General features: G+C 38.7%; 1 protein-coding gene across 1 annotated transcript in view; it reads left to right on the top strand.

Moving 5' to 3' along the window:
- Nucleotides 1–19,105, top strand: part of SNX31 (sorting nexin 31) — a 90,355-nt gene that overhangs the window by 46,897 nt on the left and 24,353 nt on the right. The window contains exons 6-8 of the mRNA XM_044683958.1: nucleotides 5,339–5,426; nucleotides 8,786–8,855; nucleotides 18,821–18,913. Of these exons, the coding sequence (XP_044539893.1) occupies nucleotides 5,339–5,426; nucleotides 8,786–8,855; nucleotides 18,821–18,913 (251 nt within the window). The remainder of the gene's footprint in view (nucleotides 1–5,338; nucleotides 5,427–8,785; nucleotides 8,856–18,820; nucleotides 18,914–19,105) is intronic.

Raw genomic sequence — 19,105 nt, 5'->3', positions numbered from 1 at the left:
CATGCCCTCAACTGTCAAAGCGATCTTACTGAAGAATAAGTCAAACCATGTTATACCCCTCCCTTCACTCAATAAACTCCAGTGGCTCCCAGTTGCCTCTTGGATCAAATATAAAATTCTTTGTTTGGCTATCAAAGCACTTACTTCATAGCCTGCCCCTACCTTTCTTGTACCTTATACCTCTCTTCTCCAAAACAGTATGTGATTCAAAGACACTGGCCTCCTAGCTGTTCTTCAAATAAAACACTCTTATCTCCACAAGCCAGGCATTTTTCCCTGACTATCCTCCATTCCTGGAATATTCTATCTCATAATTTCTGCCCTTTGGATTTCCTGACTTCCTTCTAGTCCTAACTGAAAACTCTCTTTCAATAGTGCCTTCCCTCTGTTGACTGCCTCCAGCTTATCCCTTCTATATATAACTTTTTTCACATATTGTCTCCCTAATTGGACTGTGAAGGAAGAGGGAAAAAAAGCATTTCTTAAGCACCTACTATGTGCTAGGCACTTTTTACAAGTGATCTCATTTGACCTGGGAAGAAGATATCATTGTTATCCTCATTTTACTGATGAGGAAACTGAGGCTGGCAGAGGTTAAGTGACTTGCCCTGGGTCACACAACTAGTAAGTATCTGAGATCAAATTTGAACCCAGGACCTCCAATCCCTAGGCTCTATCCACTGAGCCACCTAGCTGCCCCTTGAACTCAGATCTTCTGTCTCCAGAACCAGTGTGTCCTAGAGCCTACCTCTTCTTTGTAAGCAAGGACTATCTTTTGCCTTTCTCTGTATGCCCAGCACTTACTACAATGCCTGGCATATATTAAATGCTTTAAAACGGTTAGACTTGACTGGCTGAGCAGCATAGAATCTCAGAGCTGGAAGGAGTCTCATAGGTCATATAATCCAACCCTTAGCAAAGAATGATTCCCAACTATAACTTTCTCAAGTGATCATCCAACTTCTGCTTAATGACTTCCAGGGGTGGAGAATTTCCAAGGCAGCCCATTCTATTTTTGGATAGCTTTATTTGTTGGGAAAGTTTTTCTTATATTGAAATCTGCCTCCCTCCAATTTCTACTTAATAGTCCCTACTTTGAATTCTAGAGCAGCTGGGTAGCACAGTGGATAGAGAGCTGTGCCTAAAATAGGGAAGTCCTGGGTTCAAATATAGCTCAGATGTTTACTAGTTATGTGACTCCGGCTAAATCACTTAACCCTGTTTGCTTCAGTTCCCTCATCTGTAACGCAAGTTGGAGTATCTTTGTTAAGAAAACCCCAAATAAGGTCATGGAGAGTTGGATGTAACTGAAATGATGACAACAGCAGCTGGGCAGCTAGGTTGTATAATATAGAGATTGATGGACCTGGATTCAGAGAGACCCAGATTCAAATCCAACCTCAGACACTGACTATGTGACCCTGTACAAGTCACTTAACCTCTGTTTGCCTCAGTTACTTCATCTGTAAAATGGAACTAATAACAGCAACATCCATCTAGGGTTGTTGTGAGGATAAAACGAGATATTTGGAAAGTGCTTTGCAAGCCATAAAGCACCAAATAAATGCTAGCTATAATAATTATTGTTGTTATTAAAATATAATAGCTAAATCTTGGGCACAGTGCTACAGATACCGTCTGACCCAGTCAGGCTACAGCAAAATTATTGTTTGCCTGGTTCTGGACACAAGCCTCTCAGAGGCAGCCTGAGATCACATTAACTTTTTTGGCAGCCATGCCACATTGTTGACTCATGTCTAACTAAAACCCTTAGGTCTTTTGAAAACACATAAAATGTTTTATAGCTACATCTCTTGTGCTTGAGCACAAGAACTTTACATATATCTCTAATTCAAGCACAGAAATTTACATATATCTCTATTCAATTTCATCTCGTTAGCTTCAGCTTTTTATGAATTTTTTGGCTCCTAATTTTGCCATCTAGTATAATATTATTTTTCCCAGCTGTGTGTCAAACCTTTATTGCAAATAGGGAAGAAACTATGAGGAAGTAACTTCTTTTCCCTTGTGGCAGAGTGGGCTGGCTAAGGAATGGGAAATTCAAACACATATCTCTTTCCTGTAATCGGCCAGTCAATTAGTCAACAAACATTTCTTACACACTTACTATGGGCCAGGCACTGGACTAAATGCTAAGGATGCAAGAAAGACACAAACCCAGTCCCTTCCCTCAAGGAACTTGAAGTCTAATGGTAGAGTCAGGATACAAATAATTGTATGTAGAAGCTAGCTAGTGCAAATGGTCATCTCAGAGCATCTGGGAAAAATGGGGGGACGGGGGGGGGGAGGCAGGAGGTAGGGAGTTGGGAGGAGGACCAGGAAAGTATTTTTGCAGAAATGGGGCTAGAGCCAAAACTTAAAGGAAACCAAGAGACAGACATGAGCAGGGAGAGCTTTCCAGGCATCAGGGACAAACAGGGTAAAGGCATGTTCAAGGAAAGGCAAGAAGGCCGTTGTCTCTGGATAGTGATGTATGAAGGAGATTGAAGTATAAGATCACAATGGTGGGAGGGGGTGAAGGTAGGTGCCTCAGTAGATTGAGAGCCAGGCTTGGAGTCAGGGAGATCTGGGTTCAAATCTGGATTCGGACACCTCCAAGCTCTGTGATTCTGAGCAAGTCATTTAACTCCCATTATAGCTTTTCTGCCTTGGAACCAATATTTAGTATTGATTCAAAGACAGATGGTAAGGTGTTTGTTTTTTTAAGTTAATCAAATGATGTTCTGTTTGATCCAGGAGGTGATAGGGAGCCATTGCAGTTTATAGAAAGATAACATAGTCAGACTTGAGTGTTAGGAAAATCACTTTGGTGACTGAGTGGAGGATGAACAGGCTTGAGGATGGGAGACCAATCAGAAGGCTTTTGTAATGAATGAAGTGATGAAGGCCTGATCCATGGTGGCAACTATGGGATGTGGAAGTTACCAGGAAGACAGAAATTTTAAAATGAAGCAATTAATTGGATATGTGCGAGAGAGAAGTCCAAGATGACACCGAAGTTGTGGGCCTGGGAGGATAGAGGTTTGCTTGATAATAATAAAGAAATTTGGAAGAAAGGAAGTTTGGAGGGGAAAGATAATGAGTTCTGTTTTGGACATGTTGGATTTGGAATACCTAGGAAACATCCAGTTTGAATACCTAGCATTTTTATAGCAATTTAAGGTTTTTATTAAAACAAAATACTTTACAAATATACATTCACCTTGGGAGATGTGTTATTATTAACTCCATTTTACTGATGAGAAAACTGAGGCAGACAAAGGTTAAGTGATTTTACTTCTGGTAAGTGTCTCAGGCCAAATTAGAATTTTGATCCTTCTGATTCTAAGTCTAGCACTCTAATCACTTGGTACTACTAGCTACTTTTCAAATGTTGGAATGCTCAGGAGAGAGGTTAGGATTAGATACATAGATCTCAGAGTCATCTGCATAGAGATGAACATTGAACCCATGGGAACTGATGAAATCATTAAGCCAACCTCCAGGATTCTGGCCAACTACTTCTTTGACCATTGGGCAGGAACTAGAGTTCATCATCTTCTTCCATTCTTCCCCCCCCCCCCTCCTCAGTTTTCTATCTATTACTCTGAGTCTGATAATCAAGATCAGCATTCCCATTGCTTCTATTAAGAGTGTGACAGTTTCTTGTCCTGTATCTCCACTCATAATCCTGGACCTTTTGTATATGGCTTGTATTCAATTTTTGATGCATATATTCTCAGTAGAATGTAAGCCTCTTAAGGGCCAGAACTGGCTCAATTATTTTTTTCTGCTTTACAACAGTGTCTATTTAAGTATTTAATACATGCTTGTTAAACTGAATCCAACTGCAAATTTAATAAATATGCCACCTGTGCTTTTGTCAAAATCATTCACTTAAAAAAATAAAAACTTGATTAGTATGGAACCAGAACTTTGGCAGCTTCCTAGAGACTTTATACTAAGCTGATTTTCCAAGTCTATCCAACTTGACTATCATCCAGTCCATATTTCCTCGTATTGTCCTCAAAGAAATAGTTTGACAGCACTTTGCTGAAACGTAGGTATGCTATTCAAATTAGCAAATATTTATTCCAATTCTAATATTTTTTAGTGTTACAATGTGGTGATTGAAATTTCCTAGAGACATTATTTCTGTGTATTTAATTTATTAATTGACTGGTTAAGACAAATTAATCTGGTCAAATGATTCTCATGATAATCAAAGACCCTGAGATCTTCTGGTGCAGGTCGATAAATACAATTTGGGAACTCATCATTTGTCCCTTCTTTGAATATCCCAAGACCTTTCTAATTGGCAAATAGCTAATGAGAAGGTGATCCATTATCTCAACTGCTACGAACCCATATAGGTGATGGTGAGTGGTCATATATTCCCCAGGAAAAGCCTTATTTATTAGTCAGGTTTTATTGTGGGGGAAACATTCCTGGGAGTTCCTAAGAACAAAGAAAATGTTACACCAACAGACTGTTTGGAGCCTCTAATCCAGGACCCAGAATTCGGGGTAATATAGTATATTTTTTTAAATTCTCACAAGTAATACAAAGAGAAATTACTTAGTCCTTGTCCTCAAGGTGCTTAAAATCTATTGTTGTTCAGTTGTTTCAGTCATTTGCTAAGAGAGGAAATTTAGGCTGTGGAATCCCCTCCTTCATTCAAGGCAAACATCATTTCTTGAACCTGTTCTGAAGTGTTTTTTTGGGGAAACATGGAGGGAAAAAAAAGAGTATTTCTAGTTTTGTGTTGCGTGTAATAATCTCTCTCATTATTCTCTTTGTTCTGCCTGCAGTGTAAGATGGATGAATGGAGTCGAATATGAATGGCACACCAGTTAAATGGGACATAATACAGCAGTCTATGCTCATATGTTTATCTCTTAAATCAAAATGCCAGTGATTTTCCTGGAACCCCAAAAAACTCATTTGGGGTTTTCCTGGCAAAGATATTGGAGTGGTTTGCCATTTTCTTCTCCAGCTTGTTTTATAGATGAGGAAACTGAGGCAAACAGGATGAAGTGACTTGCCCAGGGCCACACAGATAGTGTCTGAGGCCAGATTTCCACTGTGCCGCTTAGCTGCCCTACATCATGTATAGAAGCTGATATAGACAATCTAATAAACAAGGGTCTATGAGTCTAATAATGCTGCCATTAAAGGGTGGGGGAAGGAAAAAAGCACTATGCAAAAAGATTATACTCGAATTGCTAATTTTTATTGAAGTAATACTATTTTATTTTTTATTTTAAAAGTTTGGGGGCATCTAAGAAGAATGTAGGCTGTTTTAACCAATTATTTTCCTCCCTACATTTCTCCTTAGTAATGAAAAAAATGGCAGAATTTGAACTCCCATATGTGAGTCTTCAAAGTATCGAAGTGGAAAACTGTAAGGTTGGACTTAGAAAATGGTGAGTACAATACGATTATGGACAACTCTATAGCATGGAGATAGCTAAGGCAATCTCTGTATAATTATCATATCATTGACCTAGTCCAACTTCTTCATTTTATAGATGAGGAAACTGAGGCCCATAGAGGTTTAAGTGTCTTATCCAAGATCATACCAAGAGTATTATTCTGCCTCCAAATTCAGCACTCTTTCTGCTCAGCTGATATTGCCCAAATGCTACAATGGCTCCACAACTTGTGAGAGACGGACAATTTTAAGAAAGTAGAGAGAATGACAATAACTAATACTTATATAGTGCCTACTATGCCAGCATTATGCCAAGTGCTTTACAAATATCATCTCCTTTGATCCTCAAAACAACCCTGTGAAGTAGGAACTATTATTAATTCTCATTTTACAGTTGAGGAAACTGAGACAGATAGGCTAAGTGACTTGCTTAGGGACACACCAGCTGGGAAATGGCTGAGATTAGATTTGAACTCAGGTCTTCCTGACTCCAGGTTCAGTGATCTATCCACTGAGCCACTAGGTTGCTTCTTTTTTTTTTTCTTTTTCTTTTTTTTTTAAACCCTTGTACTTCGGTGTATTGTCTCATAGGTGGAAGATTGGTAAGGGTGGGCAATGGGGGTCAAGTGACTTGCCCAGGGTCACACAGCTGGGAAGTGGCTGAGGCCGGGTTTGAACCTAGGACTTCCTGTCTCTAGGCCTGACTCTCACTCCACTGAGCTACCCAGCTGCCCCTCACTAGGTTGCTTCTAAACAACAAAAGGATCCAAATTTTAGAGAATTGGAAAGTGAGCATTTAAAAAGAACTTGGATCATTGACCTTGAAGAAGAGATAAGTTGGGGATGACTTATCATAGTCTCAAGTAGATTAATCAGTATTATACAGGGTTCTCCATCTCCACTCCAAAAATAAGGGGCTAGAACTTAAAACCTAAATGTCTTATGATCATTAACTATAAGAAATAATTTCCCAGAGGTAAAATTGTTATGGGTTTTTGAAATGAGTTACCAAAAGGGCTGATGAATAGCCTTCTAGAGAGAGTTGCAAATGAGATAGATTCCTCTATTTGGTGGTATAGATATATAGCACTGCCTGAAGGCAAAGGAATACACTAGGTCCATGTTGGCAAAACTATGGCATGTGTGCTGGAGGGAGCTGCTCCTTTCCCCCTCTCCACTGAGCCTGAGGACATTTTTCACTTCACCTGCCCCTCTGCCCATCAGCCCAATGGGAGCACTTCCTCCCTCCCCTGTCTGGGGTAAGCAGTCAGTTCACATGAGGTATGAGGATGCAGTTTGGGTACTTGATATCTAAAAAGTTTGCCCTCACTGGACTAGGACAACCATTTATGTGTTGTTGTTTTTTTTTTAGTCAAAAAGATGCCCCAAAGCATCTTCATAAATATGGAGAATATGTATAGAATATTGGCTCTGGAGTCAGAGGGTTCAAATCTAGGTTCTGCTGCTTCCCACTTGATGACTTTTTGGCAAATTATTTAACTTTTCTGGTCCTCTGTTTCATCATCTATAAAATGAGGGTTTGGAACTAGATGATCTCTAAGGACCTTTCCAGCTTTAAACCAATGAACCCATCAACTCTTAGAATCCTATCCTTATTACTGTCCCTCTTTTCTCGACCTCTTTTCAACCCTCCTTCCCTATATTGTGCCTTCTTTTTTTAATTACATTTTTATTTTTATTTTTAATATTTTCCCATAGTTACATGTTTCATATTCTTTCCCTCTCCCCAAGCCCCACTAACCCCCCTTAGCAGATGCACAATTCCTCTGGGTTTTACATGTATCATTGATTAAGACCTAATTCTATATTATTGATAGTTAGACTAGAGTAATCATTTATTGTCTACATCCCCAATAATATCCCCATCAGCCCATGAGTTCAAGCAGTTGTTTTTCCTGTGTGTTTCTGCTCCCACAGTCCTTCCTCTGAATGTGGCTAGTTTTCTTTCTCATAAGTCCCTCAGCTTTGCTCTGGATCCTTGCATTGCTGCTAGTAGAGAAGTCTGTTATGTTCAATTGTACCACAGTATATCAGTCTCTGTACAGTGTTCTTCTGGTTCTGCTCCGTTCACTCTGCATCCATTCCTGGAGGTCATTCCAGTTCACATGGAATTCCTCCAGTTCTTTATTCCTTTGAGCACAATAGTATTCCTTCTTTAAAGGAGCTTCTTTTTGTGCCTTCTTTAAGGAGCTTTAGCGTCATTGCTGTGAGTATTCCCATTGCAACCTCTGTCGAAATCCTTCGGAGTTGTTGTGACCAAAACTTTAAAACCTTGAAGCCACTCAATGAAGCACTTATCTAAACTTAATTAGGTTGGTCCTCAGATGATAGGCATACCGTCAGTCACGGGGCACTTTCTAGCTAGGCAAGGATTCCCTTAGCTTATGTTCAACCCCTAGTATGATTTTTGAGAACCTGTGGCTATTTCCACAAATACTCAAACCCCTTGCAAATTAACATTTTCCAAGAAGTGTTAAGAATGACCTAAAAGACTGCTTGTGATTCGTAGAACATGATACTTTACATTTTTTTTTGTAGTTTACTGATTGTTAAGAGGAAAGAAGAATTGTGTTTTAACATTGCCATCTCTTATAGCTACAATGCTCTTCTTCATTGCTCCTGCCTTAGTTCAGATCTGTACCTAGGATCCAACAGGCACCTGTGGAGAAGGGGAGGGGAGCAGCCCAGCCTGTATCCCTCATCCCTGTGGCTTTCTAGTAATAAACTCTGGTGAACACTGTGCTGGGGCAGTGGTGATGCCCACAAAGAGGGCTCTGAGTTCCCTCTCTGACACACATGCTATAGGTTCACCACCATGGGGCTAGGCAGTTGGGGTTAAGTGACTTGCCAAAGGTCATCTAGCTAGGAAGACTCTAAAGTCAGATTTGAACCCAGGTCCTCCTAACTCCAGGCCTGACTCTATGACTTGAAGTTTGTTGCTGTAACTACTTTACTTACTACCTAGCTGTTTATAAGGTGCTTTTGAGTTCTAAATGAATGATCCTATATTCCTAACTCCTATTTTCAGTTAGTACTTTTCTTATATTTGCAACTTTAAATTGTATTTGGATGAAGAAGATGGAAATATTGCTTAATTTAAAAAAAAAAAATCTAGATTCTCCACAAGAAGACTGCCTGGGAGTTCTTAGCCTCTCTCCAGTCTCTCCTCTCTCCTTTCTTTCCTCACTCTTCTACCCCCCAATCCCTGTCCACATATCCCTCAAGTTGATTTCTGATCTAGAAACCAATCATTCCTCTGTATTCTTAGATGTGTCTGTTGCCTCCATGAGCTATGTTTAGCAATTAATTTATTGCTTTTGAATTATTCAGGTATATGGATCCATCCCTTGACTCCATGCTTATGGACTGCCAAACTGCTGTCAATTTGCTATATGAACAGGTAAAAGGACACCAACATTCTGATAGTCATTAAGCATTTTTAGTACCTACTGTGTGCCAGACATGTGATGATACAAAGCAAAGGCAAAAAACAAGCACTCACTGCCCTCAAGGAGTTCAAAGTCTAATAGAAGAATCAGAATGCAAGTGACAAAGTGCAAACAAAATATTTACAGGCTAAATTGGGCATAGTCTGAGGGAAGACACTAAGGTAAAGGAGGATGGGATGAGGCTTCTTGTAGAAGATGAAACTTTAGCTGGAATATGAAGGAAGCCAGGAGGCAGGATGAAGAGGAGGGAAAGCCAGTGAAAATACTGAGTTATTAGGAGATGAAGTGTCTTGGGAGAACAATAAGGAAGCCAGTCTTTGGGAAATAGAGTATGTGCCAAGGTGGAATAAAGTCTAAGAAGACTGTATAAGTAGGAAGGGACTTTCCAAGCCAAACAGGATTTTAGCAGAGAAAGCTTCGGGTTGCAATCAATTAAAAAAAAAAAGATAAACTTGGAAGAAATTGTATGGCTCATTCTCCCTCTGTTTTAATAAGAATCTTTATTGAATTTACAATCAGTTCCTCATTGCCACGGCTAGTAGAAGATGAGAGTGAGAGTACAGAAGTCGTTTGGAAAATGTTATTCCTCAAACATCATTGGAGTATTACCTTCCTTCCCACTTCCCACTCCAACCAGTAATTATCTGACAAAACGAAAAACCAAAAAGGCTAAAAGGCTAATTGCTTCCACCTCCTCCCTCTTCTGTTAGCAGTACTTGGTGAAAGTTCTAATAAGCAAGGACTTCAACCAGCAGATGAACTGGGCAGTAGAAGAAAGCAAAATCTCTGTAATCCATGTTATTAGGCCTTAAATAATTAAGGGTTGATTTTATAGCATGTTTCTTCCTTCTTAAAAAGTCTTTTTACTGGCAGACCCCAGTTTTCCCTGTTTCCTATGTTGCTGTTCCATTCATTCCCTAGGGCTTCAGGCACACCCATATGTCAGATCTCCATGGCTAGCCATCCATTTATTTTTATTTTTTTTTTTAATCCTTATCTTCTGTCTTAGAATCAATACGGTATATTGGTTCCAAGGCAAAAGAGTGGTAATGGGAGTAAAGTGGCTTGATCAGAGTTGCAAAGCCAAGGAGTATCTGAAGGTGAATCTGAACCTAGGACCTCCTATCTTTGGACCTGGTTGCCAATCCACTGAGCCACCTAGCGGCTCCCCATCAATTTATTTTTTAAACTCTTACCTTCTGTCTTAGTATCTGTTCCAAGACAGAAGAGCATCAAGGGCTAGGCAATTAGGGTTAAGTGACTTGCCCAGAGTCACATAGCTAAGGCAGTGTCTGAGACCGGGTTTGAACCCAGATCCTCCCAACTCAAGGTCTGGCATTCTATCTACTGTACTACCTAGGTACCCCTTAACCATCCAGTTTTTCCATCAATGTCTGAACCTTGAAGTCAAGTCATGATACCGTCTTTGCAGATCTGTGAGAAATGTTTTCACAGTTCCTTTTTAAAGCCTACACGAGTGGCATGGTAGTTCTTCTTGTGGTTTTCAGATAACCTGGTGCTCTCTGCTGGACAGCAAAGTGTCAGCCCACTTTTGGGTCTTGATAGATTGAGAGAGAGATGAATAGCACTTGTTTCCTGGTGACTTTTATTTGGTCTGATACTAAATTCCTTTTTGTACTTGTAGCTTTGAGTAAATGAAGGGAGTAGGAGAAGGTATGGGGCTTGACTGCTGGACCAATTCTTTTAGGAAGTGTTTTCTATTGGAAAAGAGATATCATAATTTTTGTTCATCCTTCATTTTCAAAGAGAACCAATGGCATTTTTGGTGGGGAGGGATGGAAAAAGATGTCAGTATTGATGAAATGTTAGCCAGCAGAACTGTCTCAAAATTTTAGGGGAACACTGACAATGAGCAGAAACTTATTCATTCAACAGGTTCTGAGGTCAGATGGGGATGAGGAGCCCACATTTCAAGTGGAATAGGTTTTACTGTTGCCTGGGTGATATCTGAACTTTCCAGTGAGTTGGATTTAAGTGAGGCAGAGTTATACATCATCAGACTTGCTCTCTCTTCCTGAGTTATCAAAGTCCAGTGGCAGGACAAAAGCATGATGATGGCCCAAGATGTAGTGGGTGACTTTGTGATATCTGACCAAACTCTAAGGGTTCCACAGCACTTGCTTCAGCTGCCTTCATGGCCAGTGTAACACACTGTTCCCATCTGCCAGTTCCATCTGAGAAAGTCTTCACATGCTTGGAGTAGATATCTCTTAACTCACCGATGGATTTGAGGCCAGTTGGTTATCCTCAACCTGGCTTAGCCTGTCTGCCAAGGCAATTTTACCAGGGTGTGACCGCTGCTCATGCTACAATCATGATAATTGGTATTTATATAGTGCTTTAAAGTTTGCAAAGATTTTTGCATGTTATCTCATTTTGGTACTCAAAGAGGCCCTCGGGGATCATTTCTAAGAGTATTATTATTCCTATTTTTCAGAGGAGAAAACTGAGGCTAAGAATTAGTTAACTGAATGTTTTGATTACATTATTAAATTAAACTAAATTATTTAATTTAATTTAAATTATTTATTAAATGTCTAAGGTTGGATTTGTAAAGACTCTTATTTTCTGTCTTAGAAACAATTCTAAGACAGAAGGACAAAAACTAGGGAATTAGAGTTGAATGATTTGCCCAGGGTGACACTGCTAGGAAGTGTCTGAGGTGAGATTTGAACCCAAGTTCTCCAGACTCTAAGCCTGTCACTCTATTCACTGTGCCACCTAGCTGCCCCAGGGTAGTTAAAAAATTTTTTTTTGTGACATTAATGTCAATGCTCTATCCACTAGGTTAGAGATAGTGAACCTTTTAGAGACAGAGTGCCAGGCCCCGCCCCCATCCTACCTCCCAGACTGAGTGCTGTGCCCACCCACCCCAGACCCCAGGTGCTATGCCCCTTCCCTCCACCAAGTACAGGGTGTGTCCACCCTTTCCCCTTACCCCACACAGGGAAGGGAGAAAGAGCTCCCATTGGACTGCTGGACAGAGGGGAGAGGATGTGAAAAAATGTCCTCAGGCACAGTGGAGAGGCAGAGGGGAGCAGCTCCACCAGAGTACCTCTGCCTTTCTAGTAATGAACTCCAGGGGGAGGTGGGGGAGAGTAGTGGCTGCGTCCCCAGAGAGGACACTCTGTGTGGCATCTTTGGCACCTGTGCCATAGGTTCACCATCACTGCTCTAGGATATGTTTCCTCTGATTATCAGTTCAGAATTCAATGATCTTATAACCATCTTTAAAATGACAACCCTATTGCAGGCAGTAGAATGGGCTATGGTGAATGGAGAACTAGACAAGGTATGGGAACACCTAAGGTCTGGCAAGTCTCAGGTCTACCATTTATTATCCATGGGATCTTGGGCATGTGACTACCTCTCTGGACCTCAATTTTCTTATCTGAGGGGTTGACTGAAGGGTTTGGACTAGACAAATTCAAAAGACTCTCCCAATTCTGACATTCTATAGCCTGGAAGTGCTACTCTGACTGTATCTCTAGGATCAACAGAAAGATTTTGAATTCTTCTGCTTTCTACAAGGAAAAGTTACCCAGAGAAAAAGAAAGTATCAACACTGATGGCTTTATCCATAGCAAGTCCTTAATAAACAAATATTTATTAGATTGAGTTTCTTTTTTTTTAATTTATCTAGTATTTTATTTTATTTTATTGACATTGTATTTATTTATTTTAAGGGAATTTTCCATGGTTACATGATTCATGTTCTTTCTCTTCCCTCCTGCCCCAGTCGATGCGTATTCCCACTGGGTTTTTCATGTGTCACTGTAGATTGAGTTTCTTTGACAGTTGTTAAAACCTGGTCCATCCAAATTATCCCTCCAAAGTCCCTCAAAAATATAAGTTAAATTGTCAATTAAATGCTTATTTTTATTGTTAGCATATTAGTTTTGAGTTAAATTTATGAAAGAATAAAATCTTTATAATCAACCTAGATAATTAATTTCCGTCCATATCATAGAAATTAGAGCATAATCCAACTTGGAACACATTTTAAATGATTGTAGAGTTTTCTAGTTGTATTTTTTAAAATCTTGAAATGTCCTTGGACAGTCCCCAGTCCTTGAGAGGGACCTTCAGAAGCCTGAAATTCCTACAGTTGGCTAAGGGCAATGTCCATCCACCCCAACCCCTTTGTTAGCGGGTCTTCCACAGGTCATACTACAGGCCATCAGACACTAATGTTTAGCTGATGGTATCCTAGGGGACCAAGGAAGTTTTGAGGCAAAAGCCACTAGGGTGGGAGTCACTATGGGTGATTCATAGGGATGGAGGTAGAGTGTTGCTGATATAACAGGTTCATAACACAAGTTAATATATGTTCTTATAATAAGCCTAGTTAATATAATAGTAAATCTCCTTTATAAATCTATTAGAAGTAATACTCTCATCAATAACTATTGAGTTAATTGATTATAACCTACATAACTCTTATTCTTTTTTTTTTAAACCCTTACCTTCTATCTTAGAATCAGTACAGTGTATTGGTTCCAAGGCAGAAGAGTGGTAAGGGCTAGGCAATGGGAGTTAAGTGACCTGTCCAGAGGCACACAGCTAGGAGGTATCTGAAGTAAGATTTGAACCCAGGACCTCCCATCTCTAGGCCTGGCTCTCAATCCACTGAGTTACCCAGTTGCCCCCGTATCTCTCATTCTTACAGTATTAACAAATAACTGTCCCAAACTTAATTATATTTTACTCAATTTATCAATATAAACTTTTTTTCTAAACTCTTACCTTCTTATCAAGTGATAAAGTTTGTTCAACCCAATGGAATTGTTTGTCAGTTCTGGGAGAGGGAAGGGAAGAGGGGAGGGAAAGGGAATGAATCATGGAAACATGGAAAAATATCTTAAAATAAATAAAATAAAACAGCAAAAAAAAAAATAAACTCTTACCTTCTGTCTTGGAATTGACACTGAGTATTGGTTCTAAGGCAGAAGGTGGTGAAGGCTAGGCAAATAGGATTAATGAAATCTAGGAAGTGTCTGAGGCTAGATTTGAACCCAAGATCTCCTGTCTCTAGGCCTGCACTCTTTCCATTAAGTCATCTAGCTGCCATATCCAGTATAATCATAGATATCTATTAAATCATAATGATCTGATTAAATACAAATCAAATTGAATAGAGATATAAAATTTATCTTCATGAGTAAAGTCAACACTGTTATAAAATGGCTTTGTCATTTCTATGTGCCCCCCAAAAAACCAAGTGACTGGATCGAATCATTAGCCCTTATAGATGACATAACTTGGCTTCTTACATTAAATGTTGTGAGTGCCAACTAGCTACTCTTCACAGAGGCAGATGAATAAGTAAAAACATTTTGCCTCAAAATCATTGTTTTTTCACCAAAATTCCCTGCTAATAGCTAATAATATATAATATATGTATAATATATAATTACTATTTTAGCTAGTCCTTAAATAGGGACTTAAGCATTTCACATATATTAGTACTAATAATAATGTGCTTTGAAACTATTATCTCATTTGATCCTCACGGCCATGAAAGGTAAGGGCCATTATTCTCCCCATTTTTCAGAGGAAGAAACTGAGGCAGACAGAGGTTAAGTTAAGTGAATGGCCCAGGGACACACAGCTAGTAAGTGTCTAAGGCAAGATTTGAATGTGGGTCTTTCTGACTCCAGGTCCAGCATTCTGCCCACTACACTATGTAGGTTCTTTAGCATTTCTATTTTTGTAACAAACACTGTCTTTTGTCCAATGACCATTCCCTTTGTTCAGAGAGGTTCAGCATTAGAGTTGGCTCACAGGTGATGAATTTCCCTCAGAGAAAGCTCTCCCCAACACAGATTGCCAACTGCTCTACAACTTACAGCTCCCACTGCTTACCAATGCTTGGCTACAACAAAGTTGTAGGTGATACAATAACTTGAATTCCTACTAGGGTATAAATGACTGTTAGCAGCCTTAACCAACATCTGTTTAGCCTACAAGGCTAGGACACAGGCACTAGAGATGGAGGGGTTAAAACAAGGTATGAGACAGTGGGGCTTACTTTCTAGTGGGGAATGATAGAACATATGCATAAAAAATAAATCATAGGTACATGTAAAACCCAGTGGAATTGCTTATTGGCTCCGGGAGTGGGGAGGGAAAAAACATGATTCATGTAACAATGGAAAACATTCTAAATTAATTAAATAAATATTTTAAAAAATCATCAGGGCAGCCGGGTGGCTCAATGGATGGAAAGTCAGGCCTGAAGATGGGAGGTCCTGGGTTCCAGTGTGACCTCCGACACTTCCCAGCTGTGCTATCCTGGGCATGTCACTTGCCCCAATTTCCTAGCCCTTATCATTCTTCTGCCTTGAAGCTGACACTTAGGATTGATTGTAAGATGGACGATAAGGATTTAAAAAAAAAGATAAATTATAACAGAAGATAATTGCATATTCTGAGTGCCAAGCAAATGAATGGTACAGAATTTTGTAAGAAGAGTATCGTATTCCAATATAGAGTATCCCAAAAATCTCGGTGCATTTTAATGCTGTTATAGCTTACATTCTATGGCCAGAATTCAACATCTTCTGGGGAATAGTCTTCTGTGCGATTCTATCTCAAGGTTAGGGTAAAAGGATGGGGCTGCGTTTTAGGAATTTGGAAATGAACTTATTAAACACTGACTGTATGCCAAGGGCAGTCCTAAACACTGTAGATACTCAAAACTGAAGGAAATTCCTGCCCTCAATTAACTTACAATCAAATAGAAGCACACAGTCCAGAGGGGAATGGTGGCTAGGGAGGGGTGTTGTGGTTTGGTTAGTTATGGGGATGAGGATGATTCTTTCCAGTAACAAGGACAATAATGATTTGTTAAAGAATAAGCCAAGGGTACATGACAAGGTAATTGTCAAGATGGTAGCCGGGGAATAAAGTGGACCAAACGTGACAGATCTACAAGGTTCAGAGGTCTTTAATCCCACTTTAATACCACTCTTCTGTCTTGGAGCCAATACACAGCATTGACTCCAAGATGGAAGGTAAGGGTTTTAGTAAAAAACAAACAAACAAACAACTAACTAAATAAATAAATGTGGTGAGACCGCTGGGTGGCTCAGAGGATAGAGAGCCAGGCCTAGAGATAGGAGGTCTTGGTTTCAAATCTGACCCCAGACACTTCCTAGCTTTATACAGAGCTCTCTCTCTCTATGTATAACATATATATGAGCATATCTAGTATGTATTATCAGTGTATATGTCCAATACATACACCTATTAGAAATATATTATGAGTATGTATATAATATGTATATGTGAGTATATGTAATATACAACATGAGTACATATGTATTAGTATATGGCATATATAATATGAATACATATGTATTAGTATATAGTGTAGTATATAAAACATGAGTATATTAGTATATATAGTATATATAATATGAGTATGTATGTATACATGAGTGTATATAGTATATATAATATATATGGGTATATATAGTATATATTATGAGTGTATAGGTGCATATGACATATATGAATGTGTATATAATATGTATGTATGAGTATATAGTACATATGGGCATATATGTGAGTATATATAGTATATATAATATGAGTATATATAGTGTAAAGGTGAAAATTAATGGTTGACTAAAATATATGAAGATTATAAATAATTGTGGTTGCCAATTCAAAGTATTATTGCTCAAAGTTGAAATGACTTTAGTAGCTTTTATTTACAAAAGAGGTGGAAAGACTGAAAGCACAGAAATACAAAAGGGTAGAGAAGACATTAACTTATCTAACTAAATATTGCTCTGGTGCTCAACTCAGCCAGGACTTGTTGACCTTCAACAAGAATTAAATTCTCTCCAGAAGACAGGAAAGGAAAGCCAAGCTATCTACTCACCCAAGTTCCCTCCAAGAGGCAGGTCAAGATGATGACTTGAGCTGAAGGTGATTCTTGAGGCCAACTTTCTTCCTTGAGTTGATTTTTTTTTAATTGTTTTTCCTTTTTTTTTTCTTTTTTGGATTCAAATCTAATTTTATTTTTTTTAGAAAAATCTTTTCCATGATTCCATGATTCCATGATTCATGTTCTTACTCTCCCCACTCCCTAAACCCTTCCCCCCCCTCCACCGTAGTCAACACACATTTCCACTGGTTTCTTCATGTGTCATCAATCAAGACCTATTTCCATATTATTGATAGTTGTACTAGGGTAGTCATTTAGAATTTACATCCCAAATCATGTCCGCATCAACCCATGTGTTGTTCAAGCAGTTGTTTTTCTTCTGTGTTTTCACTCCTATAGTTCTTCCTCTGAATGTGGGTAGCGTTCTTTTCCATAAGTCCCTCAGAATTGTCCTGGATCCTTGCATTGCTGCTAGTAGAGAAGTCAATTACATTTGATTTTACTGCAGTGTATCCATCTCTGTGTATAAGGTCCTCCTGGTTCTGCTCCTTTCACTCTGCATCAATTCCTGGAGATCATTTCAGTTCACATGGAATTCTTCCAGTTTATTATTCCTTTGAGCATAGTAGTATTCCATCACCAACAGATACCATAATTTGTTCAGCCTGATCTTCTTCTTGGAGCTGACTTTCCTCTTGAAGTCCAACTCCTTCTTGAAGCCAACTTCCTTCTTGGAGTGGACTTCCTTCTCTAGTCCCAGAAATTCAGGACCTTTTATAATGGATTCTTGTCTCTTCCCCTTTTCACAGGGGCCAATCACAGATTCCAAATTATCTAACATTGCCCAGGAGGCAGTGTTTGTAGGAACCACTTCTCACCTTCTGGAGGGGTGAATACTCATCAAAAGGGTTCACAGATTCCTGGCTGGTTGAGTTTCTGAGGGTGTGAATTCTCTAAGTGCTTTGTGAGCTCCTCTACCTAGTTCAAGCTTGCAATTCAAACAAAAGGTAGACAAAGGAGAGTTAATCCTTTCTTCACAATCTAGTGAGATACTAAGTAGGGGTACTTAAGTTATTGTTAACCAAAGTGTTAGCTCCAACTATGCAAAGAGAATAAGGGATTCCCTTTCACAAGTGTAAACTCAGAGAGAACAAAGAATTCCCTTTTACAATAGTATATATAATCTATATAGATGAGTATATGCTAGAGATAATATGAGTATATATCATATATAATAGGGGTTTATAGGTATATATGATTACATATAGTATATATAATGAATATATGTGTATATAGTATATATGAGCATGTATATAATATATATATGAGCATACAGTATATGAGTATATATAGTATATATTATTAGTCTACATGAGTATATATGAGTATATGTAACATGTACATATAGCATGTATAATATGAGCATATATGAGTATATATAGTATATGGGTATATATAAAATGTATAAATGAGTACATATAGTATATATAATGTGAGCATATATAGTATTTATAATGAGTCTATATGATTATATATGTATATAGGGGTATATTATATATATATATATAATTACATGTGTATATATATACACACACACACACACACAGAGACAGAGACAAAGAGAAAGAGAGAAAGACAGACACAGACACAGAGAGACAGACAGACAGAGACAGAGAGACAGAGTCAACCCATGGGAGATGTGGAATGGTAGGAAACTCCCAGATTGTCTAAGGATGGGCAAATACCCACATAAGAGCAGGTCAAAGCTCCCAGGTCAATCATAATGGAATGAAATTGAGCTTGTGAGTGACAAGGCAGTCTCGAATCTGGGAAATTCAGTCTTTTTTTTTTTTTTTTTTTTTTTAAGGAATATGGTAAGGCCTTTTGATGGAGAACACTGATCAAACTTGGCTAACTAATATCCTATTTCTTAGTATAGTTTGAAAGACTTTGCTTTTGGAGAAATTGCTCATTTTTTACAATTTAAATTGTTTTCAGGCAGTTCAGGAAATTGAAAAAAACTGGGCCAAACCAACTGAGGAGCAGAGACAGGAATTAGAGGCCCTGAGGAAAGCAGGAAACCAGACAAAGGTAAACTCCTTATCAGCTTTAAAAACAATCGCCACCACCTATTTGAATAAGCTTTAGACAGACAATATACCAGAATTAAAACTATTTCTAGATTTTAATGTATGAAGCATTAAAGGGTGCGTTTTTAATAAATGGCAAATAACCTCTCTTTCACTGCCTTTTAGTGTTGTATTAAACTGTATTTTCCTGGTA

Source organism: Gracilinanus agilis, chromosome 1, assembly GCF_016433145.1.
Source record: "Gracilinanus agilis isolate LMUSP501 chromosome 1, AgileGrace, whole genome shotgun sequence".
Classification (NCBI taxonomy): Eukaryota; Metazoa; Chordata; class Mammalia; order Didelphimorphia; family Didelphidae; genus Gracilinanus; species Gracilinanus agilis.
This window is presented reverse-complemented; position numbering and strand designations above follow the sequence as displayed.